General features: G+C 53.3%; 3 protein-coding genes across 5 annotated transcripts in view; 1 reads left to right on the forward strand and 2 right to left on the reverse strand.

Annotated features, from left to right (window-relative positions):
* Positions 1–403, reverse strand: part of Bud31 (BUD31 homolog) — a 7,851-nt gene extending 7,448 nt beyond the window's left edge. The window contains exon 1 of the mRNA XM_047533023.1: positions 29–403. The gene's annotated coding sequence lies outside the window, so the exon portion shown is untranslated. The remainder of the gene's footprint in view (positions 1–28) is intronic.
* Pdap1 (PDGFA associated protein 1) lies at positions 212–11,415 on the forward strand. Its single transcript, XM_047533022.1, has 6 exons — positions 212–496; positions 3,414–3,505; positions 4,714–4,821; positions 6,894–7,015; positions 9,079–9,230; positions 10,518–11,415. Exons 1-6 carry the CDS (start codon positions 484–486, stop codon positions 10,574–10,576), a joined length of 546 nt encoding a protein of 181 aa, XP_047388978.1. The 5' UTR covers positions 212–483; the 3' UTR covers positions 10,577–11,415.
* A 2,394-nt stretch (positions 11,416–13,809) lies between these two features.
* Positions 13,810–26,131, reverse strand: Arpc1b (actin related protein 2/3 complex subunit 1B). 3 transcript variants are annotated; one of them, XM_047533018.1, is made up of 10 exons: positions 25,992–26,131; positions 19,695–19,768; positions 18,974–19,078; positions 18,320–18,542; positions 17,590–17,697; positions 16,495–16,701; positions 16,329–16,404; positions 15,218–15,423; positions 14,440–14,526; positions 13,810–14,130 (listed from the first exon to the last, which is right to left on the reverse strand). In XM_047533018.1, exons 2-9 carry the CDS (start codon positions 19,756–19,758, stop codon positions 14,457–14,459), a joined length of 1,059 nt encoding a protein of 352 aa, XP_047388974.1. In that variant the 5' UTR covers positions 19,759–19,768; positions 25,992–26,131; the 3' UTR covers positions 13,810–14,130; positions 14,440–14,456. The 3 variants fall into 3 exon arrangements, with proteins under 3 accessions (XP_047388974.1, XP_047388972.1, XP_047388973.1); XM_047533016.1 differs by having other exon boundaries at positions 14,440–14,530; positions 25,992–26,130; XM_047533017.1 differs by lacking the exon at positions 25,992–26,131 and adding an exon at positions 25,256–25,603 and having other exon boundaries at positions 14,440–14,530.
* Positions 26,132–27,596: the final 1,465 nt, after the last annotated feature.

A 27,596-nucleotide genomic window follows, 5' to 3' on the forward strand; every position in this document is an offset into this window, starting at 1 on the left:
TACTCGGGAACAGAGAAAAAACACTCACCGGAAACCCAGGCACCTAAGGCCGCCGCTGCTCTATTGACGACTTCCGCCCCTCCGGGGTCTTTTCAGGATGAAACCCCGCGGAGCCCCGCCCCAACTCGCGCGGAGATTACGTCACGTTAGGTGTCCGTAGTGCTGCCTGTATAGAATTTCGGCGCTGCTGTCGCCTCTTGTCCTCACTTCCCGGGAGGTGGCCAGCAAGGCTACGCGTCTCCCCAAGCGGGGAGAGTAGGGGCGCTGTAGCCCTGAACTAGACTCAGGCGGCTCACGGGACAGTCCGACTTCGTGCGCCGGCCTCCGCGAGGTCCCGGTCCTCGCGGCGACTGCGGCGACTGCGGCGGCGGCAGCGGCGGCGGCGCGTGGAGGGAACTGGGTCGGGCGGAAGAAGTCGAGCCCAAGGTATTTCCGGTTCCGGTGTCAGTTCGAGGCGCCGCCGCCGCAGCCTCCGGAGCCGCGATGCCTAAAGGAGGTGAGGGGCGGGCGCGCGTGGCCTGCGGTCCTGGAGGGGCGTCCTGGGGCCGGCTCTCGCTGCCCCCTCAGCCCGCGGGCTTCTCGCAGACAGGCGCAAAGGGACGCCGTCGGCGCCGGCTGAGAGCCAGGCCCGGGCCTCGACGCCCGATTGTCCCGGTGGGGAAACTGGGGACCGTGGTGGTCCAGAGCTACTCCCTCCCGAGTCTTAGGCCATTCAGAGGCCCTGGTTCTCGTCGGCGCGGAAAGACGGACCCGGGCGCGCTTCTCCAAGCCTGGTGGGTCTGGAGTTTCCTCCCACTTCCAGGCTGCCCAGAGACTGAGTCACCGCGTCCCGCGTGTGTGCCGGGCCTGCCTGCCTCGCGCGTTAAATGTGGGCCCTGTCGGGCTCCCGCTCAGCCAGGCCAGCCTGATGAGACTTCACATGATGCTCTGGAGCCTGGCAGACCTGGCTTTCATTCCCGCATTCGGCAGCAGCTGAGTGTGTGCCTCCGAGCCAGTCGTAGAACTTCTTTGTTTCTCAGTTTTCTCATTTGCAAGTAGGAGCAGTGATTGCATTTACCTCATAGTACTGATGAGAGACTTAGACTAGGTAATCCACGGAGGGTGCGCGATACAGCGCCAAGCAGTGGTTTGCCCAGTAGGCATTAAAAATTACTGTTTGTAGCAGAGTTTGGCTTGCTCTTGAACTAGAAAATCCGTGACTTCCCAGTACGTTGTGGGCCGTCTTCCATTCTTTTTCCCTTTCAGAATCAGCGATCTTCCTTTTGAATCTCACCTATATCATAGCCCAACTCAGTGGTCTTTAACTACTTATTTAACTTTTTCCACCTCTCTCTTCTTCTTCTAGAATACCAGGGTGATAATTGTTAGCTTTTCGAGTTGGCTGTGATTGAATGCCTGGCTAAAATGGCAAAGTGCCTTTCTAGCTTCTGGCATAGAACAGATGTTCAGTTAATATTGGTACCTTACATGTTATGCTGGTTAATGCACTCAGCCCACAGGAGCATCTGCCTGGAATTTTTCAAACCTGAATTACTTCTGATGCTACATTTAGGCTTTACAGAGCTGAGTCTATTTAAACCTAACTCTTTGCTGATTTATTCTGAGACTGGAAGAGCCATGTCTCTTAGGTTCCCTACACTTTTCATCTGTAAAAGGCTGTGGGAATACTAAATGAGTATTTCTGGCTCCAAGTTTGGAGGTTACAATTAGAAAATTTTAAATATGGAATCATGACTTACTCACTTGGTCTTTTGTGAAAATTTTTACAGGCAGACAGGTTTTTCTTGCTTGGGTTAATTTACTTGAAAAAGCACAAGAAAACAAGAAAACATGAAGGTTTTAAGAATATGAAATTCCCCAAGAGTAAAGGACCAATTATGCTTTTTTTTTGGGGGGGGGTCTTGAAGTGCCTCTGATAAAAGTTACAGTAGAGCAAGCTAAAGTCAATACGCCATAGCCAAGTGTAGTGGAGCCTGTAATAACCAGTAATGAATTGTTACCATTGCTTGGAATATTAAGAGGGCAAGAAAGGATTTTTTTTTTTTTTAAACAAGCTTGGTTTTTAAACAGGGCCTTTCATGAGTATAGTTTAGATACTCCTGGGAACCAGGTAGTCATTAAAAATGGGTGGTGTGGGCTGTAGCAGCCCAATTATGGCTCTCCAGCTGCTGTCTAGGAAATCAGAGGAGGCCAGGATCTCTGCTACTGTCTCTAGAGTCTGGAGCAACTCTGACTGTCTAATTAGAGATTCTCTGCTCACAATGTGGAACCCTCTGGAATCAGGTGGGTCTCAGCTTCTAGGAGAGATCCTGTGTTGGGATTGAGGCTACAGCCAGCCACCTCTTCATCCTCCAGGACCAGCAGAGGAAATGACACCCTGCCACAAAAGGCAGATGACTTTGGCAGTCTAGTTCTGGCTTAAGAGGGTCAGGATATAAAACTCATTCTTAGATGAACTTTTGTTGCTATTCACATTTTTATCTCTCGAACTATAGTTTACTTTATTTTCCCTTTTAACTTTTTTTGTCAGGTGAATTCCAAGTGGAGTTTTTGCTAACAGGTTTTGGGGTCATTTCTCCTTACGTATTCTCTTTCTCCTATACCACTAAGATGAACATGAAATATTTTTTTTCTCTTCTGACATTTGCTGTAAAGTGGTTTTTTTTTGGCTCTTGTTTTCCCACCAAATGGTATATTAGAAAAGTAACAGTCTTAGCAGACATTTTTGTAGTGTTTATCCAGTGCACAGCACCATTCCAGCAGCTTTGCATATGTTAATTAATCCATCTTCATGGCAGCCCTATCAAGTAGGGACTCAGATGAGGAAACTGATACTTAGGAGGTTAAATACCTGCCCAAAGTCCCAAATCTAGGGAAGTGGTGGAGCTGGCATTTGGAGTCCAAGCATTTGGAGTCCAGATTTTGGACTCCAAAATTCTTACTGATCACCATTCTGCTTTGATTTAAGTCGCCTTGTTTACAGAATTAAACCTACAGTGCCTCTTGAACCATAGGTTTGTTCTGAGAATCAAATGAGCTCATGGCTGTGACAACATTGCAAGTAAAAAGTTCCATAGTGACAGCAGAGGCATAAATATTACATGTTTTTATGTCTGTGTGTAAATCTACTATGTTTGGATTCTAAGGGAATAGGGGATTTAGCCAGTCACTCTGTGCCATGCACATGTCCCCAGGATTTATTTGTGGGATCGTGCACCTACCACACAGCTTGTATTAGGTAGTCATGAGTTGCTTCTTGTGTCCCTTGAACACATGAGTATAAGGAAGGTACAGGTTTGGTTGGTGCTTAGCTGCAGCCTCTGATGAGAGTACCCCAAGCAGGACACAACCCTTTTGGAAAATGTTATAAGATAGCTACTTTCTCTCACCTTCCTAAACTGCTCCTTGCACAGGGAGAAAGGGAGGCCACAAAGGCCGGGCAAGGCAGTATACGAGCCCAGAGGAGATCGATGCCCAGCTCCAGGCTGAAAAGCAGAAGGCCAGGGTGAGTATGTATAATCTGTCCAGCCACTCCAATGACTCAGGGTGATGCCTGGCTTCTTTGGCTCCCGGAGAAGCCAGGTGAGGACTAAGGGTAAGCCAACAGCCCTTGGATAAACTACAGCCCCACTACGGGTTGGGAGGGTAGTGGATAGCAGGTGAGAGTTCTGGCAACCAGCCACACTAGAGGGGGACCATCCTGTGACTGGTTTGATTAGAAACAACTTGGTCCACTTGGCAGCAGTTGCTTAGTTGCCTGCCTTCTGGGGACTCTACCAGCTTCTGTCCATCTGGAACTGGAGTTCCCTACAGCTCCCATTTCTTTGTTGCAACCGTAGGACCACTTGCCACACTCAGCACAGCATGCTGCCCTGCCGTTCCACATCCCCATTGTGTTCATTGCTCCCAGCTTTGTTCAACATCTCCTCTTCTGTGACTCTTGATGGTGCTACCCACATGCTCTCCAGTCCATACTGTCTCCTCTGGTCCTGCAGTACTTTGTCCAGCTCATTTTTGGTGTCCACATCCCCTACCACACTATAGATCTGTGCTTGAATTCAGAGCCCAAGAGAGCACAGTCAGACCTCCAAAACCCCCCTGCCCCCAGAAGGAAGAAACCACTTCTAGGTAGAGGTCTGGATGAGCCTCATTGTGGAGCTGGCAGCTGAGAAGAACCTTGAAAAAGGTTTGAGCAAGTGCTAAGAGTGGAAGGATATAAGGTTTTTTATCAGGGTTTTGTTTTGTCTTGTTTTGTTTTTGTTTTGATGGGAAGGCAAGAAATGTGGAAGAAGGCTACATGCCAAGGTGTGGTCTTGGGAAGCTGGTGCAGCAGGGCAGTATGTGGGCAGGACTGACTAGGACTGTAGAACCAAGGAGTACCTGCCCAGCAAAGCCAGTACGATTTGGCAGCTGTGTGCAACAGATGGGACAGCCGGCTGGTTTTCAGACCCATAGCTGGTTCTTTCTGACCTTGAGAGGTAAACTTCTTTGCCGGGCTATCCAAGGTGGCTGCAAGGAACAGGGCCTTTTGCAACTGTGTAAGGGGCTCACTGGACTTCTGGGCCAGGAGCGTAGAACAGTTTCCTTGTCATAGTTGGTACCAGCCTTCCAGAGGTGTATTGTCAAAGTTCACAGTTGTGTGGTGGTAGGGGGTCACAGTCTTGGGGGTTTGTTTTGCATTTTTGATTCTGCAGGTTGTCCATTTCTGAACAGGAAGAAGAGGAACAAGAAGAAGGTGGTGATGGGGCTGCAGGTGACCCCAAAAAGGAGAAGAAATCTCTAGACTCAGATGAGAGTGAGGATGAAGATGATGACTACCAGGTACTGAGTTTGACGGGGTCCTGTAACCTGGGCTCATTCAGTAGACATATACTGAGAACCATTTACGACCAGCCCTAATGGTAATGCAGACAAAATCCTTGCTATTAAGGGTTTCATTTCTTTTGTGTGTGTGTGGTACTGGGGATTGAACCCAGGAGTCACTCTATCACTGAGCTACATCCCCAGCCATTTTAATTTTTTATTTTGAGACAGGGTCTCACTAAGTTGCTAAGTTTGCCTTCAAATTTGTGATTGTCGTGCCTCAGTCACCTGAGAGTCTGGTATTACAGGCATGTGCCACCATGCCCAGCAAGGTTTTACATTCTTTTTTTTTTTTCCATTGGAGATGAACTCAGGAGTGCTTAATCACTGAGCCAGACTGGGTCTCATTAAGTTACTGAGGCTTGTCTTGGAACTCACAGTCCTCTTGCCTCAGCTTTCCAAGTTGCTGGGATTATAGGTGTGCACCACCGTGCCTGGTTCCATGGATTTGCATTCTAAATGGGGAGATAACAAACTATAAAGAAATGCAAAATGAACAGTATAAATTCAAGTAATGATAAGTGTTATGAATAAAACACCGTGACAACAGTTATGTAGAATAGTGTTATAGTGGTGAGGTAACTTAGAAACTGAGATAAGAAACAGAATGGAGCCAGCCATGTCAAAACTGGTGTGCAGAGCAATTGAGGCAACCAGATTAGCAAATGCAACAGCGCTGGGGTAGGAACAAGCATAGCTAGGTCAAGGAGCAGAAAGGGCCTGTAGAGCTTTGGCTTGGGGGTAAGGAGTGGAATGATCTGGGGTGAAGGAGGAGAGGTTGGCAAGTGCAGCACCTGTGTAGCTGTTGAAGGGGGTTGGGTTTTATTACCATGGGAAATGGGCAGCTGGTTGAGGCCTTGATTGGGAGAACTGACCAGGTTTGCTTTGAAAAGATGATTTTGGTCTCGGTGCAAGTGAATTGTAGCGTGTTAAGGGAGGCAAGGAGATGGCAATGTGTCTAGAGAAGAAATTGTGGTTTATGCTGGGGTGATAACAGTAGCAGTGGATAAGAGTGGACAGATTCAGGCCATATTTGTGGGTTTTTGAAGGAATGAGAAATCAATGGTATGCCTAAAATTAAGAGAAGCAGGTGAGGTGTGAATCTCAAGTTCTGTCTTAGATACATTCTGGTGTAAGGCATCTGAATGGAGATATAAATAGGGAGCTAGATTAGAAGTAGGTATGTGGAGCTCTGTAGAGTGGTCAGATTGATTGGCATTTGGAACTGTATCCCTGGTCATTTAAGGAGAAAAGGTAGGATTTTTTTATTTGCACATATTAATTATACAGAATGGTGGGCTTCATTGTGGCAATTCAGACTCGTATATAACATAAGATTAGATTGGCAGAGTCGGAAACTGACCAAACCTGCTGGAGTCTGTTCTTGTTTCTTCCTGAACTTCCCCAGAGGAGGTAAGAGGTGCAGGCTTTAGGCCCTTGAACCAGCTTCCAAACACATAAACTCTGTGATGCAGCAATCACTTCGATTCTCAAGTTCCATTTCCCATCCATTTTCTGTGATGGGTGGGGACTGGAGTTAGTCGTGAGAACACACATTCTTGGCTCACCTTGCCTGGGGATCCAGCATATGTTGGAGGAAGAATCAGGCCTGGGATTCCATGGAAAATTGCTTCTGGAGGAACTGGAGGAATAGTTTGTTTTGGGAGCTTCTGAGTTGGGCTGGAGCTCTCCTTACGTCTACTGTCTGTTTCCTGGTTGATTTTGAGCAAGTTATTTAACCCTGAGATGTTCTTTTGTCTCTAAAACTGGGATAATAGCCTCCAGTTGCTGGGGCTTGGCATAGATTGGGCCCTCGTTGCACATGCTCATTTTCCTTGCCCCTCACAGACTGGTGAAGATACGCCTGTGTGCTGTCCCCACTTGAGACTTGGGCCAAGCATCCCAAGGGCTGGAGATGGAACAGGAGTTTGTCCCCATCCAGATGGGCTCTTGGGAGATGGTGGGAATGACCTTCAGGGGCTCTGCAGGACCTAAACTTCTCCAACAGCCAGCTTCTTGCCTTGTCCTAGCAAAAGCGCAAAGGCGTAGAAGGGCTCATCGACATTGAGAACCCCAACCGGGTGGCACAGACAACCAAAAAGGTCACGCAGCTGGATCTGGATGGGCCAAAAGAGCTGTCAAGGAGAGAACGGTAAAGTCTGCTGGGGAGGTCTTGTGACAGCACACAGGCTGGGGTGGGAGGCTGTGGGTTGTTGGAGTATCCAGTAGTTGGGATGTGGATGTTCTCCAGCTACGTTGTTTATTTCTGCTTCATCTCATACACCAAAGGCTTTACAGTAGCTTCTCAAAAAATACATAAATAAATATATAAATAATAATAATAAACACATTTTGTTTACCTATAGATACATGATATCAAGGAAAATAGAACTGCAGATTCAGACTTGAACATTGCATCTGAAGAAATGGCCTGGGGCTGCAAGGGATACCCTCTAGTCTCTTCCTCCAGAGCACTCCCTTGGGGAGATTTCCCTTCTCTAGCCCGATCTTACTGTTTCCTGCATCCACCCATAGTGGCCATGGGGATTGGGCGACGGGGGCGTCTCATAGAAGGCAGCTCAGCATAGTACAGGGAGATGTTGCTCAGCTCAGCCAGCTGCCCCAGGTACTTCTGAGTTTCATGTGAAAATGGAGCTGCCTTCCTTAGGAGTTGTGTGAAGGTTGAGACCTAGTACTAAAGTAAGTCCTTGATAAGAAGTAGCTTTTTCTTGTTGTTTTTGTTTTTTTCCTGATGTGTGGTGCTGGGGGTCTTGTATTTCTGCTGTATCACTGAGCTACACCCCCAGCCTCAGTGCCCTGATTTTCGATGGCCACCAGGGCCTTTTTAAGAGGTTGAAGGCCACTGGGAAAAGCAACCCTAGTCTCTCCTTATCAAACTGCTAGGATTTCAATTCACCATCCTATGCATACCAGGATGCCTAGGAACACGTCTATGAAAACTCCACAGGGAAGTCCTGTGAGCTTGGGATGTGATCGAAGACCATGAAGGACCCTCCTTATCTCCCTATCCCTCCAGTAGCTTCAACAGACACCCAGCCAGCTGGGCTGGTGCTGGCCTTCCCAGAGAAGAATGGCTTTAGTGCCCTTTAGTGGCACATTCTGCCACTTCACCATAGAGCAACCTTGGACGAGTTACTGCCCTTGCTGCTTCTGCCTTTTGGGGTTGCAGAAATAATAACCTTGAAGGCTAGCACTCTGCCTGGCACTAAGGGGGTCCTGCAGAGCCTTGGGGCAGACTTGCTCATTTCTGAGGACTCAGAGGTATCTGAGTTGGCACATCCCTGCTAGAGTAGGATCTGCCAGGCTGACGGGTGTCGTCATCTCACTTCTGCAGCAGACTGTCTTGTCCCTGCTTGTCCAGTCTCCTGGGTGAGACTTCTGCTCATCCCATTCCTGATGGCTGTGTTTCTCTCCCATCTACTCTTGCTGGGCTTCATGCCTTGTTTCTCATTACTCCTCAGCCCTGTGGACTTTGAAGGCTTCTGGGAGGCCAACTCCTCTCCCCTCCTTCAACACTTGGCTTCTCCAGATGAGTGCAAAGGGGACACTGACTGCATGCCCTGAAGAGTGTCTCCTCTTGTTCAGAGTCTTGGGCTTGGGAAGAAAATCCTCAGAAAAACTAATGGCTGTCTCCACACTCTTTAGTGGGGTGATTGCTAACATCTTTGTCTCTGGAGTCCAGCTTTTATTCCTGTTGAGGGGGTTCACTCCTTTGGTTAGCAGCCCTCATGCAAACTGAGCTGTTGTAAAGATGACCTGAGATTGAATGTCTCGTTCCCATCTGTGGCCCTCATCCTCTGCCCTGTGGTTACTTGGTCCATTTATTTCTCTGTTCCTTATAAAGTGTGGTTTTCAGTACTTTCATCCAGGTCATTTTCTCTGGAACACACAGTTCGTTTTTCACTGTGGCCACTAGACTCAAGTTAGAAGCTATCAGTTATCCTCCTGTGTCCCTGCAACCAGACATTGTCCCCTCTCGTGCCAAGGCTTTCTCACAGGTGTTTGCCATCTGAGCTCATTCCTTCTGCTTGCTTATTTGCTGAGTGTCCATCAAACAGGGATCACAGAGTCAAGTCCCTCTTCTACATGAGCCCAGTCCTTCCTGAGCGCTTAGCCTTCATTCTGGCTCCTACTTCCAGCTCAGCTTACAGTATTGGGGAATACGTCCCCTCTGACACCATTTTATCCAAACAGAGAAGAAATAGAGAAGCAGAAAGCAAAAGAGCGCTACATGAAAATGCATTTAGCTGGGAAGACAGAGCAGGCCAAGGCTGACCTTGCCCGGCTGGCTATCATCCGGAAACAGCGGGAAGAGGCGGCAAGGAAGAAAGAAGAGGAGAGGAAAGGTAAGTCCTGGACTGCTGGCACCAGGTATGGCTGCCTGACTCTTCCAGGCAAGCCACCAAACCTTGCACTTGTTCTTGTCTGTGAGGTAGGGAAGGGGTAAGGACTTACAGCTGCCTGACCAAGTTGTCTAGTAGAGACCTGCTCCATGTGTACAGGCAGAGAGGGATCCCCCTGCTCATACTCCTCAGGGTTCTTGGGAGGGTCCAGCAGCATCATGGAGTCTGATATGGTTTGGAGTCTCGGCAGAGCCGTGAGAGCAGTTACTGCCTCTGACAGCCACAGGTCTCAGTACCAGTACAGACCTTTGAGGCTAGAAGGTTCTGCTAAGGTCTTTGGGGCCTTGTGAAGCCAGGATCACTGCCTGGAGTCACTACCTTACATCCACCCAGATTGGGAGGTGGTGACATCCAGCCCAGGTGCTTCTCTTCCCCATGCCCTACCAGAGGAGGTGAGGGTAACTGTGGGGGATTGGTTGGTTTATAGATAGTTGACTTTTTACTTTTTTTTTTTTTTTTTTTTTTTTTAAGTACTGGGAGTTGAACTCAGAGGTTTACGACTGAGCCACATCCCCAGCCCTTTTTGGTTTTTATTTTAAGACAGGGCCTTGCTAAGTTGCTGAGGCTGTCCTCAAATTTGTGATCCTCCTACCTCTGCCTCCCAATTCACTGGGATTACAGGCCTGTGCCAGCACACCTGGCTATATTCTACTTAACCATCTCTTCTGGGGCCTGAAAGCCCGTAGAGATCCTGCTGTCCTGCCTCTTTGCCAAATTATGAGGAAACTGAGACCTCGAAATGGGCATCCGTTGCTCAGGGGCATTGTTACCACTCTGGAGATCTGATTATCTGACCCAGCTTGCTTGACAAACTCCAGGCAGAAAAGGACTTCTTGTGTGACTCTGAATATTGTTGCTGATTTGATATTTTAACTTCAGAACCCATGAGGAGAGGTTGGAATTATGGGGTTCTCCCAAGGACGTAGGGAAAAGTTTCCAGTACCCACTAGATAGCATATTAGTGGGTCTTTGTGGAGGGGGCAGCTTTAGATAAAGTGATGGCAGCCCCTCAAACACTTCAGGAATGTCTAGGTTCCTGGGTCATGTAACCTCAGCAGAAATCCTCTCCCACAGGGGTTGTCAGCCTGGGCCCTTCTCTGGTCCCTGCCACACCTACCAGCTGTGTACAGTGTTTTGAAGCCTCCCAGACATGAAGCTCTGTGGGTTTGGGGCGGGCAGGGGGGTGGGTTTGTTTTGTTCTAACTCCTCCCCTCCCCTCCCACTCCTCAGCAAAAGACGATGCGACTTTGTCAGGAAAACGGATGCAGTCGCTCTCACTGAATAAGTAAGCACGGCCATGGAGGAGAGGCCAGGGGCTGGGCCGTGCCGCCAGGACCCCTGCTGTGCCACCTGCCCTGCGCCCTGGTGCCACTGCAGCAGCCCCTCACGGCCAGGAGCCCCCCACGGCCTGGGGCCTCCTCTTCATCTTGGCACAGAAATCGTTTGGGGGGATGTGGGGGGCTGGGGGGGAGGGGGCAGCTGCTATCTTTGAGACAGAAAGATGCAGGACAGCATTTCATATGTAACCATTTGAATGTTTTTGCTGTTTTTAGAATTCAGAACCCTGGTTGGGGGGCGGGGGGCGCCTGGGAGGTGGGGTAAGAAGAGCTTCCATTTGTCCGGTAGAGTGCACGTTAGTCGGTGGTCGTGCCAGGGCAAGCTGCTGATAAGTTTGTGACAACCAGCCCCAGTCTGTGTTGCCTGGGTGCTCACTCAGAGAGGCTGTTATCTGGGAGCCTGTGCTCCTGGGTCCCTGAGGGTCATGGCTCGTACCTGGCCAGTCCCCTCTGAGGCCTCTCCTCTGCCCTTCCCCGCCTCATTCCCACCCATCTGGCCAAGGGCTAGTGCCCATTTTTAACCCTACCCATCGATCATTTCAACGAAAACCTCTGTTTACTGTGCAGCACCCAGGCAAAACATGCTCCACAAATTCAACTTGTATATTTGGCAGATTAAACTTGACATTATCGTAATCCTTGTTTTGCAATCTGTCTTTTGGCTCCTGTGCCCAAGCCATTTTTACTCGTGGTGGCACTCAGGTAGGTGCACCAATAAGGTTCAGGGCACATAGCAAACCTTCTTCGGGCAGCATGTGCAGTATGCAGGAATTGGTCCTGGTCCCTCAGCAGGCTGGAACAGCACAGGCCACCTTCTCCAGGTGCCCCCTGGTGGTAACAGCCCAATTTTGTGCTAGTAGAAGCCTCTCAAAAGCTGAGCACTATTACTGCATTTAGTTTTTACCATTTTTTATGGTGGGGACTGTCAGTTGGAAAACTGAAGCTTAATGTCAGCAAGTGCGTTGCTACAGATTCAGGTCTAGTGAAAGGTAACCCCACAGTACCTGTTCTGTCCCTGTACCCATCTGAAGGGTTCTTTACCTTGTGAAGAGCATCCTTTGTGTATGGTCCTGAAAGATTAGAGGGTGTGTTGATGTCACTGGGTGCAAAGCAGAATGTGGGTGGGGGGTGGTGTGGTTTGCCCAAGATCAGGTGAAATGATTTAGTAGCAGAAATGGCATTGAGTTCCTGATTCTCAGTGACCTCTTACTACATGCCCTTGGATCCCACGGAGAGATTCCAGTGCCAACATCTGCATCTTGCTCTAGTGTCCTGCAAACCCTGACCCCTGAGGAGCAGGAATTACCTCAAAGGGCAATGTCTTCCTGTGGCCCTGGAGGTTATGTAGCAGTTCCCCAGGTTCGTCTATGGCCATGAAATGAAGTTCTCTGACAAGATGGAAGAAGTGGTAGCTGTTTGACGAGGTTCCCATTGCCGGCTCTGAGACTGGGCAGTAATGAGGTAGGTGTCCTTTAAGGTGGGTGCTGGAAGCTGGAGGAGGTCTGTGAATGGCTGGCATGAAGAGTCAGGGCTTTGCAAGATTCCTCTGGTGCTTAAGACACCTTAGAGGCCAGAGGCAAGGACTTCGTGGGATCTGCAAGTCTAGGAGTATGGGTTTACAGGTCTTGCTGGATACGTGGGTGATGTGTGCACAAGAGCACCTGTGAGCTGGGAGCGTTACTCTGTGGCTCCACCAGAGACACTCCTAGCAGATACCACTGTAGTTGGGTTTAGAAGTCAGACCTGTCTTTAAATCCTGGCTCTGCCACTTTGTGCCTGTGGGACTTTGTAACATCTTTCTCTGGTATGTTTTAGCAGTACTAGGACCTCATGCATGTTAGGCAAATGTTGTCACTGAAATACATCTCAGTCCCCAGTTTTACTCTTTAAAATGGTCCTTCCCATTTACATTAAAATGGGAAGAACAGGTCCTTCCCAAGATGGGGACACAGTGCTTTGTGTCTGTTAGGACCTGTCCAACTCTTCTACTACCAAGTCACCTAGTCTACCTAGTCACCTAAACCAGGTAGGTGTCAGCTGCCATCCCACCTTCACCTGTCCCACTGTACCATCTCACACAAAAATACTGCTGCATCCTCCTCTTGGGTTCCTCATCTGGTCTCTGGAATGCAGACCTAGCCATGGCCTGCGTGTTGCCCGGAGCTGCCAGGAGCTGGTGGGCCTTTCCAGCCTCACCTCAGTCCTTCAACTCCCTGAAGGCCCACGCTTCTGCTCACAGCCCTTTGTTCATGCTGTGCCTTGGTCTGACCTCTCCTGGACACTTGGGTTATCATCATCTGCCTCCCCAACAAGACTGTGAGCTTGGCAATAGCAATTCTGCCTTTTGTCCCCTCAGTACCAAGCAGGGCATGGCAAAGGAAGGCCCGGCAAATCTAGCCAGGGGTCCTAGTGAACATTGCTGATGCACAGCACAGAGTAGGGTCCAGGATCATTCTCCTTCCTGGACTGGGCCTGCTACCTGCCAGCCTTGGAGGAGCCCAGTCCTACCCTGACAGTGCCATGTAGTGCCTTTCCCTGCTTAGGGGAACACTTAGGAACCTGTGTCACTCCCCAACACCACCATTACACAGTGTTGAGGGCCTCACACATGCTAGGCAAGCATTCTACCACTCAGCCCCAGCCTCAGAACCTGTCCCCCCACCCCACCATGGAGTCTCACTGAGTTGCCTGGGCTGAGGTGGAACTCTCAGTCCTGTCTCAGCCTCCTAAGTGACTTGATTACAAGTGTGTGCCACTGTGTCCAGCTCCAGATCTGTCATTTTAAAGCCAACACTTGTGCTTTTTTCTGAAATAGGCTGCAAGTCTGATGTGGAAGGTCAGCGTGCTTCTGCAGAGTTCCTGCAGGAGGCGCCTGGGGTCCATGGCAATGGTAGTGGGAGGTGCTGCTCAGGGTCTGGGAGGAGGAAGAACCACTGGTTGGGTGTTGCTAGGGGCCCTGTTTGCCTATCAGAAGAAAGCTGCAAAAAGGGTGCGAATGCCTCCCTGCCCATCAGTGCAGGGTCTAGCGACAGACACATCAGCTCTGGGACCCGAACTTCATTTTGTCATGGGCTGACATGAGCTGGGACTGCATTTAGTAGAAAATAAGGGGAGCTGTCAGCTTCACTGAAAAGCAGTTCACGTCCATTGGAAAACCACCTTCCTTCCAAACACGGGCAAGCATGTCCACAATTGCATTTTTATTACCTCCATATTCTGAAGCAGTTCATGACCAGCATTGTGCTTTGGTGGCTTTTTTTCTTTTTTAACAATAAATGAAAGCATTTCTTTAAGAAAAAGGCACATGTTCCTTGAATAGGTAAAGCTCCTTATGACCCCCTCCCCTTCTGATGGGGCAGACCCGATGGGGCCCATACTGGTACCCTAGAAGCATTCAGCAAAACCTCCCCGAGCCCTTCCTGGCCCCTTCCCCCCAGCCACTGGGATGACAGTAGATTCCTCACAGGTCATTTTATCTTGAGGTCCTTCAGGGCTGACTCCAGGCTCTGCAAAGAGGCAGAATGGGCAGACTGGTTCTCAGCCGTTCTGCAGATACCCCATGTCCAGGGCCCTGATCCATGCCCACCTCAGCCCCAGCACAGCAGAGGACAGAATCTGGTCTTTGGAGTGGGGTAGACCTGAGTTTGAATCCCAGCCAGAGGGCATGTAAGCTCAGAGGTTAAGGGCTGCTTGCTCCCTTGCTGTACCCCTCAGCCCCCCAGTGCTTTAGGGCATCTACCAGGGAGGAGGAAGCGGTGAGAGGGGAGAATGGTCAACCTGGGGCCTGGAGGGGGCTGGGACGCAGCAGGCCTCACCTTCACGTCCCAGATGCTCATGCCGCCATCCATGCCTGTAGTGCAGAACTGTGAGCACTTGGCCTTGCCCCCACTGAGCACTGAGATCTGGCTGTAAAGAGGGCAAGGAGCTTGGGAACCCCAGCCTATGTGCCAGGAGCTCCCAAACTCCTGTGAGACAAGTGCAAGATGGGGGTGCCCACCCAGGGACAGATTGGGGGTGGGCCTGGGAATCTGCTTTGGGGACCAGCAGTTGCAGAGAGCAGTCCAGGCAGATGGAATGGCACATCAAGGATGGTGCAGAGAGGGACATGCACATCTTGGGGGACAAATTGCCAGATGGGAAAAGAGAGAAATGGGGTTGGTTCTAAAGAGCCTTGACCGCTGGTCAAAGATGCTTAGTTTGAAGAGCAGGCAGAGACAGGGGCTTATAGCCCCTGTCAGAAAGTTGCCATCACCCTGACTCACCCATGGCTGGCAGCTTTGGGGTTTGGAGGGTCCGTCCTATATTGGGTCCTCAGATGACTGTAGAAGGACCCTCAGCTCCACCAGGTTCTAGCAATAGACCCTCCCCAAAAAGCTCAGTGCTCACACCAAGTCAAACCAGAGAACCAAAGGCCCCACTCCAGGGCATTCCAGTTATCTGAGAACGCAGAGCCAGGCAAATGCTCAGCCTCCACCTTATGGTATTTTTGTGCAACCCAAAGAGTTCTCAACTGCTTCCCAGATGGGGACCCTCCAGGGCTTCACCTCTACCTGATTCTTGGCAGCCCTTACCCTGCCCCCATCCTACCCTCACCTGACGCTGTTCTTGTGCAGTGAGTCCAGCCCAGCTCCGGCGCCTGCGCCACCTTCAGAGCTGGCCTTCTTGTCCAGGTTCTGGAAGCGCTCACGGGCTGTCAAGCCGCGCTGTGAGCTCTGCTTGGGCACATCCAGCCGCCCACCAAAGTTCAGAGTCCCTGCAGCACCATCGTAGGTAAACAGCACTGGGAAGCAGTCGTGGCCCTGTGGTGGGGTCGGGTTACTATTGGAGTGCCTGCCAGGGCAGGCTCAGTGCCCCCATTCTCCACCCACCAGAGGAAAGGTGAGGCGAGGTGCTGGAGAGCATCACAGGCCCCATATGGGGCTTTGATGGCGCTTCTACCTAAGGCGGATGTTCCAGCTTGGGGGCGTGGCCAGGCCAGAAAGAATTAGACCTCAACCCCAGGTGTATAAATGGGATGGATATGGAAACTGTCCTCTCACAGGGCAAGGCCAGAATCTAGCTGAAAATCTGGGACCCCCAGAGAGCCCCACCCAGACAGTTACACCACCTCTAGGAGAGACCCTGCAGCTTAGATGCTCCCCTAGAAAAGAGTAGGCCTGACCTGCCTCTGGCACCCCCACATTACATGGAAAAGGACTTGATAGATCTATGGGCAGGAGGGAGAGCGAGCATGGTGCCCTTTCTGGACACCTGTCGGCCCATGCTTCCCCATCCCTACGCGCTGACTTTCCTGTCACTCGCATTGATCAACAAAATGCAACAGAAATGTTAGAATACAGGGTATGATTCTGTACTTCCCTTTTCTCGAAGCACCTTAGAAACAAGGCCTCCTTCAGATGCCCCCTCCCCCCCAATACCCACATTTCACATGAAATCAGAGCAAGATCCTTACTGTTTTGCCAGGGCAACTGTTTTTGGTTTGTGTGTGTGTGTGGGTTTTTTTTTTTTTTTTTTTTTTTTTTTGCGCGTGTGTGTGTGTGTGTGAATGAAACATAACCTAACCTATTCTGTCCAATAATGGATACAAACGGGCGTAAGAAAAGAGGGAAGGAAAAGAGGTGGGAAGGGAAAGGGGCGGAGAGTGGCATGGGCTCACTGGGAGAACTGCTCCTGCCAGCCACGCCCTCCCTCCCACACTGCTTACCGCTGCCACCAGGCTGTTTTCGGTGATGAAGGTGAGGGCCAGCAGTGGCAATGTCTCAGAGGCCAAGGTTGCAACGCTGAGGGGGAGAGCAAGGTTAGCCTCCGGCACCACCTCCTGCCTGTGTCTTGGTTGCCCGTAGCCCTGCACCTTCACCCGCTGTACTCACGCCATCTTCTTGTCGGCATCGGCCAGGCACACGGTGCTGTCATGGCTGACCCAGGCCACACGGCTCCCACTGGCTGAGAAACAGACGCCGTGTACCCATCCACAGCTACTGCTGGACTCAAACATCAGCTCCCCAAAGGGCATCTTGGAGCCCCATGGTGTGGGCGCTGGTCGCTCCTCCACCTCCTTGATGTAGGCGGAGAAGATCCTGCCAGCAGAAGAGAACTGGGTTTAGTGAGCCTGAGAAGGGACCCCTCTCCCGATCCAAGCTGGCGAGGGCCTCCTGAGTGGCCAGAGCACAAGCTAGGAGCTTGTGTGTTCAAGATCTGGCTCTCCCTCTCCATGGCTTGTGTCTTCATGCTTGATGACTCTGGGCCTCAACATCTCCATTGTGCAATGAGATGGGGTGGGGGAGGGTCTCCCAGAGCCTGTGGGGACCTAACCTGAGAGCTAACCATCCACAGCTGATGTGGCCCTCAGGGGCGGTGGTCCTGTCATGCTGGTCACTCCACAGCCAGCCCTGGGATGCCCCTCCTCTCTACTCCCCAGCATTCACCTCCTCTTGATCCACCTGACAGAGGGTGCTGGCAAACTAGCTCCCCGCCCACCAGCAAAACAGCAGTCTCACAGGAGGCCACCCTTTCTGTGCCTAGGGCCTCTGAAGTGGCTTCTGGTGCTTGCTGTTTCCCAAGTGGAGATTCAGAAGTGGGGCTGGGGATGGGAGGAACAGGCCATCTGCATGAAGCTGGAGAACTGGAGTTTGGTGGCCAAGGCAGATTCAGGTGCTGGGCTCAGAATTTAAAAACAGTGAATGGCAACTGGAGACACTACATTCCAGACCTTAAGACAACGAAGCAAGATTCCTTCTAGCTTCTCAGCCATTCATACCTTAGTGTGAATAAGCACACCCACTCATCTTCAGACGGAAGTCAGGAAACAACAGGGGTGGGGGTTATACTGAGGCAGGAAAGGAGAGCTTCAAAAGACCCTGATATTCAGAGATGGCAAGGGACACATCTAGCTAAGGGGCTGTAGACAAGACAGTGGTGATTCTTTGGACAGCAGTTTTACTTGGGGTCCCTGGGAGGAGACTCACCTGCACTTGAAGTCACAGGAGCCAGCAGCCAGGAGCACATTGTTGGGGTGCCAGTCCAGGCTGAGGACGGTGGAGCGGATGGGCTTCTTGATATGCTTGCACACCCACCTGGACATGCAGCCAGATGGGCAGCGGGGAGAGGGACAGGTAGTGAGCATCCACAGGCCTCAGCACCCTGCAGGCCACCAATGTCCTAGGTGGGAGGGACCTGGGCTTGCCTGGTGCAGGCAGTAACGTGCTGGGTCCCCTCTGGGGTGGGCATTCTGTCTTGTATCCTTTTAACCTCACAAAGTTATTTAAGCTACGATTTCCTAGACTCCAGCTGGGCTCCTGTAGGACTAAGCCGGGTCTGGGAGTTGGTGAGTGGCACCCTGCAGTCTGACGGGCTGGGCATCTGGGGCAAGTGACTTTCCTGCAGGGCCTTGCTGTGCTCATCTACATAATGGGAAAGATCCAGTTCATGGGGCTGTCAGGAAGTCATGGATTAGCATGGTGCCCCCAAAAGTGGGCCCTGGGATGGTCTATGTCCTTGTTGCCACGTTGAGGCTGGGGGACTCCGCAGAGTCCCTTGCCTCACCTAGAGGATGGACTTTCCTGGGGTCATGTGAGCAGGGGTCCCAGTATCTCATCCTGTGCCTTCTGGGGACTTGTGCTGCCCGTAGGTCTGCAGTGCTGGGCTTGGCCAGTCCCAGTCCCTCCCAGCCCACGCTGTCCCTGCCCAGGCACGCACCAGTCGTTCTCTTGCTCGAAATAACAGATGGAGATGACACGGGAGCCGCTGCCCACCGCAAACTTGTTTTCATTGGGGGCCCAGCGCACACAACGAGCTGCACGGTTGATGCGCAAGATGACGAGAGTGGGCTTCCAGCTGCGGCCCTTCAGTGTCCACACGTAGGCATTGCGGTCTGTGCCACAGGTCACAATGCGGTTACTCTCAGGGGCCCAGTCAATACCTGTGAAGGATGAAGGGAACACCAGACTGAAGCCACCAAGCTGAGCTAGCTCTACAGTGGCCACAGGAGGGGCTCAAAGCCACAACCTGCACTTTTTACTGAAGTCCAGTGTTATGTGGAGAGACTAGGGTTGCTACTAGGGCTTATTAGGGGTATGATAGCTTTCCCAGGGTATCACCACACAAGCTTGAAAGCAAAGCCAAGAGAGAAAAAAAAACTGCTTCTCAGTGAGAACTGAGCTGCTGGATCAAGCCTCTCCTGAACCCACAAACCTTGAGTTTCTCAGTAACATGAGCCAACATAATTCCTTTACAGCCTAAGCCAGTTTGAAGCAGGACTGTGTTCCCTGCAACCCAATCTGTCCTGCCTGAGTCAGTGAGTGGGTATATGACCATGGCCAGCACTCCATCCCCTCAGCAGTCCTGACCCACCTGTCACCTGCCCGTTGTGCTCCTTGAGCTCATGCACCTTGGCCCACCTGGTCCCGCTCTTCTCGTAGATGTGCACCTCGTGGTTGTTGGGGCAGATGGCGATCTCTGCAGAGGCAGCAGGAAAGGCTCAGCGAGGGGAAGGAAGCATGGGTGCCCAGCACCCTCCCTGCGACTCCCCTCCATCAGGAACACCCTTCGCTTCACCCTTCACGACAGTTCTCTTCACTTCAGTGGGGTCCCCTGAAGCCCCTCAGGCCTTGCTGAGCACCCTCCCACCCTTCTTGGTCTGGCAGCCCCTCCCACAGTCTCACAACCCAGGCCCTCTTCCCGTCCTGCTGCTCTGGGGGGGCTGCCCTGCTACTGCTCCCTGACCCCCATTCCAGCCAGTTTCCCAGCCACTCCTGACACCTTGGTTCCTACCCTGCCCCACCCTGGCTTCAGTGCCACTTGCTCAGAAGGTCTTGTCTTTTCACCCTTTCACAGCCTCCCTCCTAAGGCCCCCAGCTTCATTTCCTGCCCTCTCACCTTTCCTCAAGAGGCCCAAGCTGTTGTGTCCTGTCTTAGCCCACCTCCCACCCTTCGCCCACGCATGCCAGCACCTACAGCAGGGCCTGGCTGGCCCGTGCCACACCCCTGGGCCCTGAGCTCTTCCCCCTTCCCTCCAGCACCTCCCTCAGCACAAAGGGCCCAGGGTGGGGGGGCACTCCCAGCGGGCACTCACGGGTGCGATCCTTGTTCCAGGCGTGGCAGCTGATGGGCTCCACCAGGAAGCTGTGGTAGGCCATGGCTCAGCTCCTGCACCCAAGAGAGGGAAAGAATGCAAGTCAGCTCTGCTGCCCAGAGACCAGGCTCCACGTGACCCCATGGGGTCTGTAGTGGGAAGGCCACCCCAGTTTCAGAGGGGCAGCAGTTTGCAGGGAAGGATGGCAGAGCCCACCCATGTCTCCTGACAGGCCTGGCACGGGGCTTCCTAACCTGGAGCCTCAGTTTCCCTCCCCCTAAGACGGCAGGTGTCACTGGATGTCTCTGGCTCCAGGGAACAAAGAGTGGGATGGGCGGGGCTGGGGAGAGGACCTGCAGATAAAGATGGGGTTGTGAGTGGGGTGTGCTGGGACCTGAGCCAGACAGACCCAGCGCAGGTGAGCTGTGCCTCGTGGGCTGACCCTCCACTCTCCCACCATAAGGTGCAGGTGAAGATGGAATGCAGCAATCCTGTAAGCCTCCCAGCATGCAGCGGGCTGGCCCTCCATGCCTGGAGCCCAGGGGCCCATGGGTGGAGCAGAGGTGGACAGACATTCACTTGCTATACTCGGGCTGTAGAAGGTGCAGGCCTGGGTGGTGGGGTTTTAGAGAGACCCCAGGGTGGCCTACCTGTAAAGGTGGAGGAGGAAATAGGGGCAGTGGGGTGCCTGGAGGAGGGAGGGAGGGAATGCAGCCCCCGAGACCAGCCTCCATCACTGCCAGTGACACTGTGGCAGGGGCAGCTCAGGCCCCACCGACCATTCCCAGCCGTCAGAGCTTCAGAGGAACCACGGAGGGTGGGAGGCACAACCCTGGCTCTCCCCTCACCGCTGCTCCCAGCTCGTACCAGCTCTTTCCTGCTGCCTAGTCATCCCCCCTGCCTCTGCAGGGTGCCGCCCCTGGCCAACGTGGGGCCTCCCATCTAGCCCTTCAAGGCCAGTTCTGCCCAACTGGAACGTTCTCTGTGCTGCCCTAAGCCACTCCTGTGCTGCCCAGCCAAGGTGTACAAGTCCAAAAGACCCAAAGAGACTGTCACTTCTGCAAACCCACTCTCTGCCCACCTCCTGGACTCAGCTCAGAGCCGCAGGGGCCTGGGAGTAGAGGAGCCCCAGGCACTCCTATGTGCTAGCTGTGTGGCCCCGGGAACATCTCTCACCCTCTCAGAATCTGCTTCAGCTTTAGGGTGGAAACAGGAACCTCGCCTCCCCAGAGGTGTCGAGAGGGTGACATATGATATACCACACCTGGCACCAGAGGGTGTTCAAGACATGGCCCTCTTGGTCCATAATGGATGTGATGGCACCTAGCCTTGGTTTATCCACTGAAGAGTCAGTGTCCCCAGCCAGGCCGGAGGCTGATCCTGGGACACAGAGGACACTGTTCCCTGGGTTCTCTGCTTACACTTGCCACTGCCATTCACACCTCTCTATCCTGCTTGTGAAGATGGAGCAGCTCTACCGCCATCAGCAGCCCCCGCATGCCCTGCCATTCAAGTCTGGGTCAGTGGCGCCCGGCCCGCTGCCCCGCAGCTCACTGCCTGGCGGGCCCTGCCTGCCCTGCCTGGCCTGCCCACCCAGATGCATCCTCTGTTCTTTTTCTTTTCTTTTTTGGTATCAGGGATTGGACCCTGGGGTGCTTGACCACTGAATCACATTCCCAGCACCCCCCTTTTTGAGACAGGGTCTTGCTGAGTTGCTAAGAGCCTCACTAAGTCGCCGAGGCTAGCTTTGAACTGTAATTCTCCTGCCTCAGCCTCCTGAGCCACTAGACTACAGGCATGTGCCACCACGCCTGGCCACGCCCGTTTTTAAGTACAACAGGACGTTCTGGAAAGTTCTTCAACCAGAATAAGACACAGAAGTGTGTGCATCTTTATGGTGTCTCTATTCCCTCCATGCCTGAAACAGGGCCTCAAGTGGGTCCTCAGTTAACAGGGGCAGAGAAGGTGGACAGGCCACCCATGTGCACACACACGATTGAGGGCACTGCCACAGGCACCGTCCACGTGCACACTGAGCCTTACATGGAGCAGGAACATGGCCCCAGCACAGCTGCCCCGCTAATCTCTCTCCCAAGGCCTCTTGTGTAAGGCAAGGCCCCTGCCTGAAGTGCCGCCTCAGAGCCCTGGGCTAGGTCAGGAGGCCTGACGGGGATTTCCCTGAGTACTTCCGGGGTGGCCCAGGTTTGGGCCATCACTGCCCATGCCAGGTGACAAGACTAAGGGGAGGGAAGCTTGAGACTGACCAAGTTGCTCATCTGCCCCCGCTCCATGGTCTGGGTCATCGGTGGGGCAGAGGCAGGGCTAAGGCCAGGCTCAGGCTGACTCCTGGCCTCCAGTGGACAATGTCAGCTTCCACCGCTTCAGTAGGAGCAAAAAGAAGCTGGGGCTGCAGACTGTGTGGGGGCCTAGAGATGTGACTAGGAAAGGACGAAAATTCTCCTTCACTCTTTTTTTTGCGGTGCTGGGGATTGAACCCAGGGCCTTGTGCTTGTGAGGCGAGCACTCTACCGAGCTATCTCCCCAGCCCTGTGTGGGGGCCTAGAAACCGAACTTGGGGGACCCTGAGCTAGTGGGCAGACCTGACTTTTTAGCAACAACTGTGACACTCCTCATGGGCCCAGGCACTTCTTTGTCCTGGCTGTGAAGATGGAGTGGCCACTCCCATCAGCAGCCACCCCATGTCCCAGTGAGCAATGCAGCAGGAGGACCTGGGGAACCCTGACCCTGTTTCCTGGAACCCCGAGGCTGATGGGGGAGGTGCTGGTGAAGTTGGCCACAGGCAGTGTGACAGACAGGGAGGGAGGTTCAAGCCACACCTATCAGCCAATCACACTCTAGCATGAATTCAGACCTTGAAGGGGGCAGGGAAGAAGGGTGAAGGAGGGCAAGAGAGAGGAAGACTCATTTCCCCCTTTTTATAACTTCTGCAAAGCAACTGAAACTGACAGGGCCCGCAAGTACTCCCAACCCCTTTATCTTCCCACTGAGGAAGTGGGGGCCCCAAGAGGCAGTCAGCCTTGGGGCTCTGGTCAGACCCAGGAATCAGCCTTCACAGCCCACCACCCTGCCTCAGGACTTTGACTTAATCATTCCCAGGAAAACCTCTAACTACCAAACGCCTTCTGCTTGCCGCCCACCTGGCTGCAAAAAACTTACAGGGAAACCCAACTGGGCCTGCTTCACCCCAGTGCACGGATGCCAGGCCTTAGCACTGCCCCTGGTGGAAGAGGCTGGCTGGGAACAGTCTCTCCGATCCCCTTGATGTTGTGGCCATGAGAGCCAGTTAAGTCTCTGACAGTTGAGGAACATGAGAGAAGGGGACCCTGGGGGGTGGCATTGGGACCAAGAGTCCACATGTGGTGCTCTGTGTTCCCTCATCACCCTGGAAACAGTGAGGCTGGGGGGAGTGGGCCAAAGTCCTTGCCCTCCTCTGCTGGCTTCAAGCCACCCTGGGGTTGGGTCTCCTGGCAGGATCAGGGGCCCAGTACCAGCAGACCGAAGCTGGGTGGGCCCGGGGAGGGAGGAGGGCAGTGGGGCTGTGCTCAGGAGACCCTCGCAATTCCCTGCAGGAATGTAGGGGCTTTGGATCTCCAATGTGGGGTAGGGGTTTCTATTCAGGGGGTACCAAAGACCACCCACTGGGGTGTGAAAAAAAATTTTTTAACATGAGGTCTCAGACTTGGAATATGGCTCAGTGGTAGAGCACTTGCCGAACATGTGCACTGTCCCCTGCAAATGCCACTCAAAACACAGTGTTTCACTATGTTGCCCAAACTGACCTTGAACTTGTGGGCTCAAGTGATCCTCCTGTCTCAGCCTTCCAAGTGCTGGGACTACAGGAGTGTACCATCTTACCCAAGAAAACCCCCGCCTTTTTTTTTTTTTTTTTTTTCTTATTACTTATCCTGTACTTGAACAGAAGTTCCAAGAGTGGGTATGCGTTTTTTTCACCGAGATGTCCCCAGCATGGAATAGGGGCCTGGACATGGTAGGTGCTCCATAAATATTCCAGGAAAGTGGCCTACGAATGAACTGCATCATCATTTTTCTGATGTCTGTCTTGGAATCTAAGGAATATGCTGTATTACTTCAATAGCGTGTGGATGTTCCGTGATTTGTAGAAATTTTTGTAGAAATTTGAGGGTATGTACTCAAAATATTTCTCCCAGTGGAGCCAATGGTTAGAAAAACTTGGAAACCTCCCATCTAGAGGATCCTCTCTCCTCCAAAGTAAGATGGGCAAAGCCTCAGGCTGTCTGGCCTCAGTGCTTCTTCCTTATAGTGCTGGGTTTAAATTCTGGCTCTCTCCAGACTGGCTGGGTGTCCTCAAGTCAACCTTCCACCCTATCTTTATCCAGCACAGTCTGTGGTCCTTTCTTGCCTGGTTCTGCTAGGTTTCCCTGAATCCAGAGGTCTGGCTGTATTTGAGGCTAAACTAAGCAGGAGCTGCCTGGAGCAAGGACCTTGGCTTTAGAGGCACTCCAGGAAGTCCCCGCCCAGCTCAGGCACTTGGAGGGAATTGCCAGCAAGCCATTTTGCTCAGGGTGCTTAGTGTTACTCAACTTCCTGTTGTGGGTAGGAGCCTGGGTGGTGTGAGCAGCCTTTGCTACCCCCAATCCCTCCTCCCTGACTCTGCTCTTGAAGTCTTACAAGCCAGGCAAAGTCAAGAAACAGACTAAAACAATTATAAGGCACCACAAAGCACCAATTAAAATAATGAAAACAAAACAAAACCCCAAAACACATAAAACTCAATGCTGGCAGGGCTGTGGAGAAATTCTCTCATTTGTTGCTAATTAGTTTGGTCTTTCTGAAGAGACTGATAAACTGAATTCAACAACTGTGTGAGGAATGAACACAAGAACACAGCAGGGACTTAAAAATTGTTGACAATCTTGAGTCACATCCATTCTGGTACTGTCGCCAATCTTCTTTGTTTCCCCCCTTAAACATGCTCATTAAAACCCTCTTGATATTAGTAACAAGGTGGAAAAATCCAGATGACTACAAAGATAAAAGAGGAAATTGTGATAGTAACATGTTGGGAGGCTGGGGATAAAGCTCAGTGGTTCAGTGGTAGAGCTCTTAACTAGCAAGCGTGAAGCCCTGGGTTCCATCCCCACCACTGCAAAAGATAACACAAAAACAAAACAAAAAAACACACTGGAATGCTACTTAACTATTAGAAAAGACCCACCAATTATGTACAAAGACATAATGAGGAAACAAACCCGACTGGCATCAGTCAGAGACTGGAGTTTACCCAGAACTTACACATTCTCTATTCTACCCCGGAAGCAAGCCTGAGAAGTTTTATTTTCTCTTTATTCTGTACATGAGCAAACAGGCTCAGATAAAAGCAAAGATCCCCTCAAAGTCACACAGTTCCTCAACTGGCACAGCTAGGACTGGACTCCGAGTCCCCAAGGTCGGGTCTATCGGAGCAGACGGACACACGGGAACAGACTGCAGGCTTCCTAATGGCAACAATACACACATTCATGAGCCCTAGGCGCCTGGCGCTCGGCCAAGTGACTTACACACATTCTCCCGCTTCAGCCTCGCAGAGTGAGAGGTCCCCACTGTCCGGATAGGGAAAGTTGAGGCGCACAGAGGTTGGGGGGCTCTCCGCGGGCGGGGGCCGAGGAGCAGGAGCTGGCACTCTGACCGGGGGCCCTGAGGCTACTCAGCCTCCGGCGCACCGGGCCCGGCCCCAGGAGCCGGGGTCCAGCCTTCCTGGGGCGGCCCTGGGCTCTGGTCTGCCAGGACTCTTGTCACCGCCCGCGGGCCCTGGCCGCGCTCCTGCGCCTCCCGCAAGGAGGGGCCGCCTGGATCGCTCGCCAGGACCCCCGCCCGGTCCCGACCCCTCGGACCAGGACCCCGCGGCGGCGGCCGGGGCGTGGCGGGGCCGCCAGCTCATTTCCCGGCCGCAGCAACCCGGAAGGCTGGGGGATGCAGGGGAAGTGGCTGGGCGTGGGGCCCCGCGGGCCCGCAGAATCGGGGTGACGGCGACACCCCGAGGGGCCGAGCGGGAGGCGGGGGCCGGGAGCGGGACCGCCCGCGGGGCCTGGCGTGCGGGGCGCCCCGCGTTCCTTCCCCGGGCCCCACTCCGCCGGGCCCCGCCAGCCGCCCTCGGGCGCACCCCGCGCCCCCGCACCTGCGGGCAGCCCCGCTGGCTCTCGTCGCCCCGCACCGTCGGGCCGCGCCCCGCGTTGCCGCGCCCGCACCTCCCGGCTGCCCCGACCCCAAGCCGCGCGCCCGGCCCGCGCCCCTCACCTCGGGCCGCCGCGGCCGCGGACTCTGGGCAGTCGACGCGCCGAGCCGGCTCCGGGCCCCGCGCAGCGCCGCGGCCACTTCCTCGTGGGCGGGGGGCGGGGCCTCGCGGCTCCGCTCCGCGGGGACCGGGGCGGGGACCTGGGGCGGGGACCTGGGGCGGGGGCGCGAGATCCAGGCCCCGCCCACCCTCCGGGCTGGGGGCCGCCACCATCCGCACTGACCTCCGAGCCCTAGATGTGCCCGGAAATCGCGCGCCGCCGCCGCTCACTGCCTCTGGGCGGGGAAACTGAGGCGGGAGAGAGGCGGTCACCCGGGCTGCTGCCCTCGCGGGGAGCGCCGCGCCGGGATGGCGAGCTCCGTGCGCACGTGCTGCAGGGCGAACCCCTGCGTCCTCTGTCCCCAGTGCTCTGTCCCTGGGAGCCCAGGTGCCCCTGGGGTCACGTGCAGGTCCTGCTCGGGTGCAGGCAGCGAGGGCGTGACCAGTCCTCGCCATAGAACAGGGGTGCTGGTTCCCTGCAGGGATGCACACTGGCCACCCACCACCAGCGACTTCCTGCCCTCCGTGCCACCACAGCCCACTTCAGGTCTTTGCTGCATCTGGTTGGCCTCCCAGCCACCTGATTTGGTGTGTTAGGCCTGGTGGTCCCCAGAGGTCCTTGAGCCCCGACCTCATGAGTGCAGATGTGGCCAGGTAGGTGGAAACCCCGGTGAAAACTACTCTTCAGAACTCGAAACCAAGTGTGGGGGCTTCACGGTTCTCAGGAGGTGGGCAGCCAGACCCTCACCCTGTCAAGTCTTAGAGCTTTGACACATGCTGTTCCGTCTACCTAGAACTTTTCCCCACCTGTCTTCACCTGCCAACCTGGGTTCATCCTACAGGAGGTAGCCCAGTGTCGCTGAGGTCACTTTGTTCACCCCCACCACCACTGGAGGTGTCCCCTCGACTCCCAACAGCATCTCGTGTCATCATTCTGGGCTCCCATTTACAGAGACCCCTCTTCTCCCGAGTAGTGGCTTGAAGGACCCCATGTGTTAATACAAGTGGAGCACTTTCCCATGGTGAGCACTGTCCATGCCCAGTGAACTTGGGCTAAGGTCATCTTGACAGTGAAAATTTTCGAGATGTGGGGGAGCTGTGATCCAGGTCCCGGCTCTGGCTGCTCTTTGGCAGTTTCAAGTGCTCTGTACCAGCAGCCCGCTTCCCATGGGACATTGCAATTTAATGCAGAGTGACTCTCTAGTTGTTTCCATGGATTCCATTCTACCCCTCTGCAGCTCCACAGATGCCCAGGGAATGAGCCCAGGAGGCCCTGAGTGGTCTAACGCCATCAGCTTGTGGTGTCTCCCTTCCTCCGTGCCTGACTTAACATGACCCAGTTGAAGGAAAGCCCAGGACTTTGGAGGATGATCCAAGGCAAAGAAGCCCCTTCTGGGTGAGCTACTTGAGTCTGGACAGAAAGTGCAGTAGAAGCTGATCAGGGAAAGTTCAGAGTGGGAAGAATCGGGATAAACAATCTGGTCAACCCAATTGCTCAGCCTGAGTCCAAGTAATTGGCTTAATTTTTAAGCTGTTTGCACTGAATTTTTCTGCTACCCATTACCAGC

Source organism: Sciurus carolinensis, chromosome 18 (genome assembly GCF_902686445.1).
Source record: "Sciurus carolinensis chromosome 18, mSciCar1.2, whole genome shotgun sequence".
In the NCBI taxonomy this organism is placed as follows: Eukaryota; Metazoa; Chordata; class Mammalia; order Rodentia; family Sciuridae; genus Sciurus; species Sciurus carolinensis.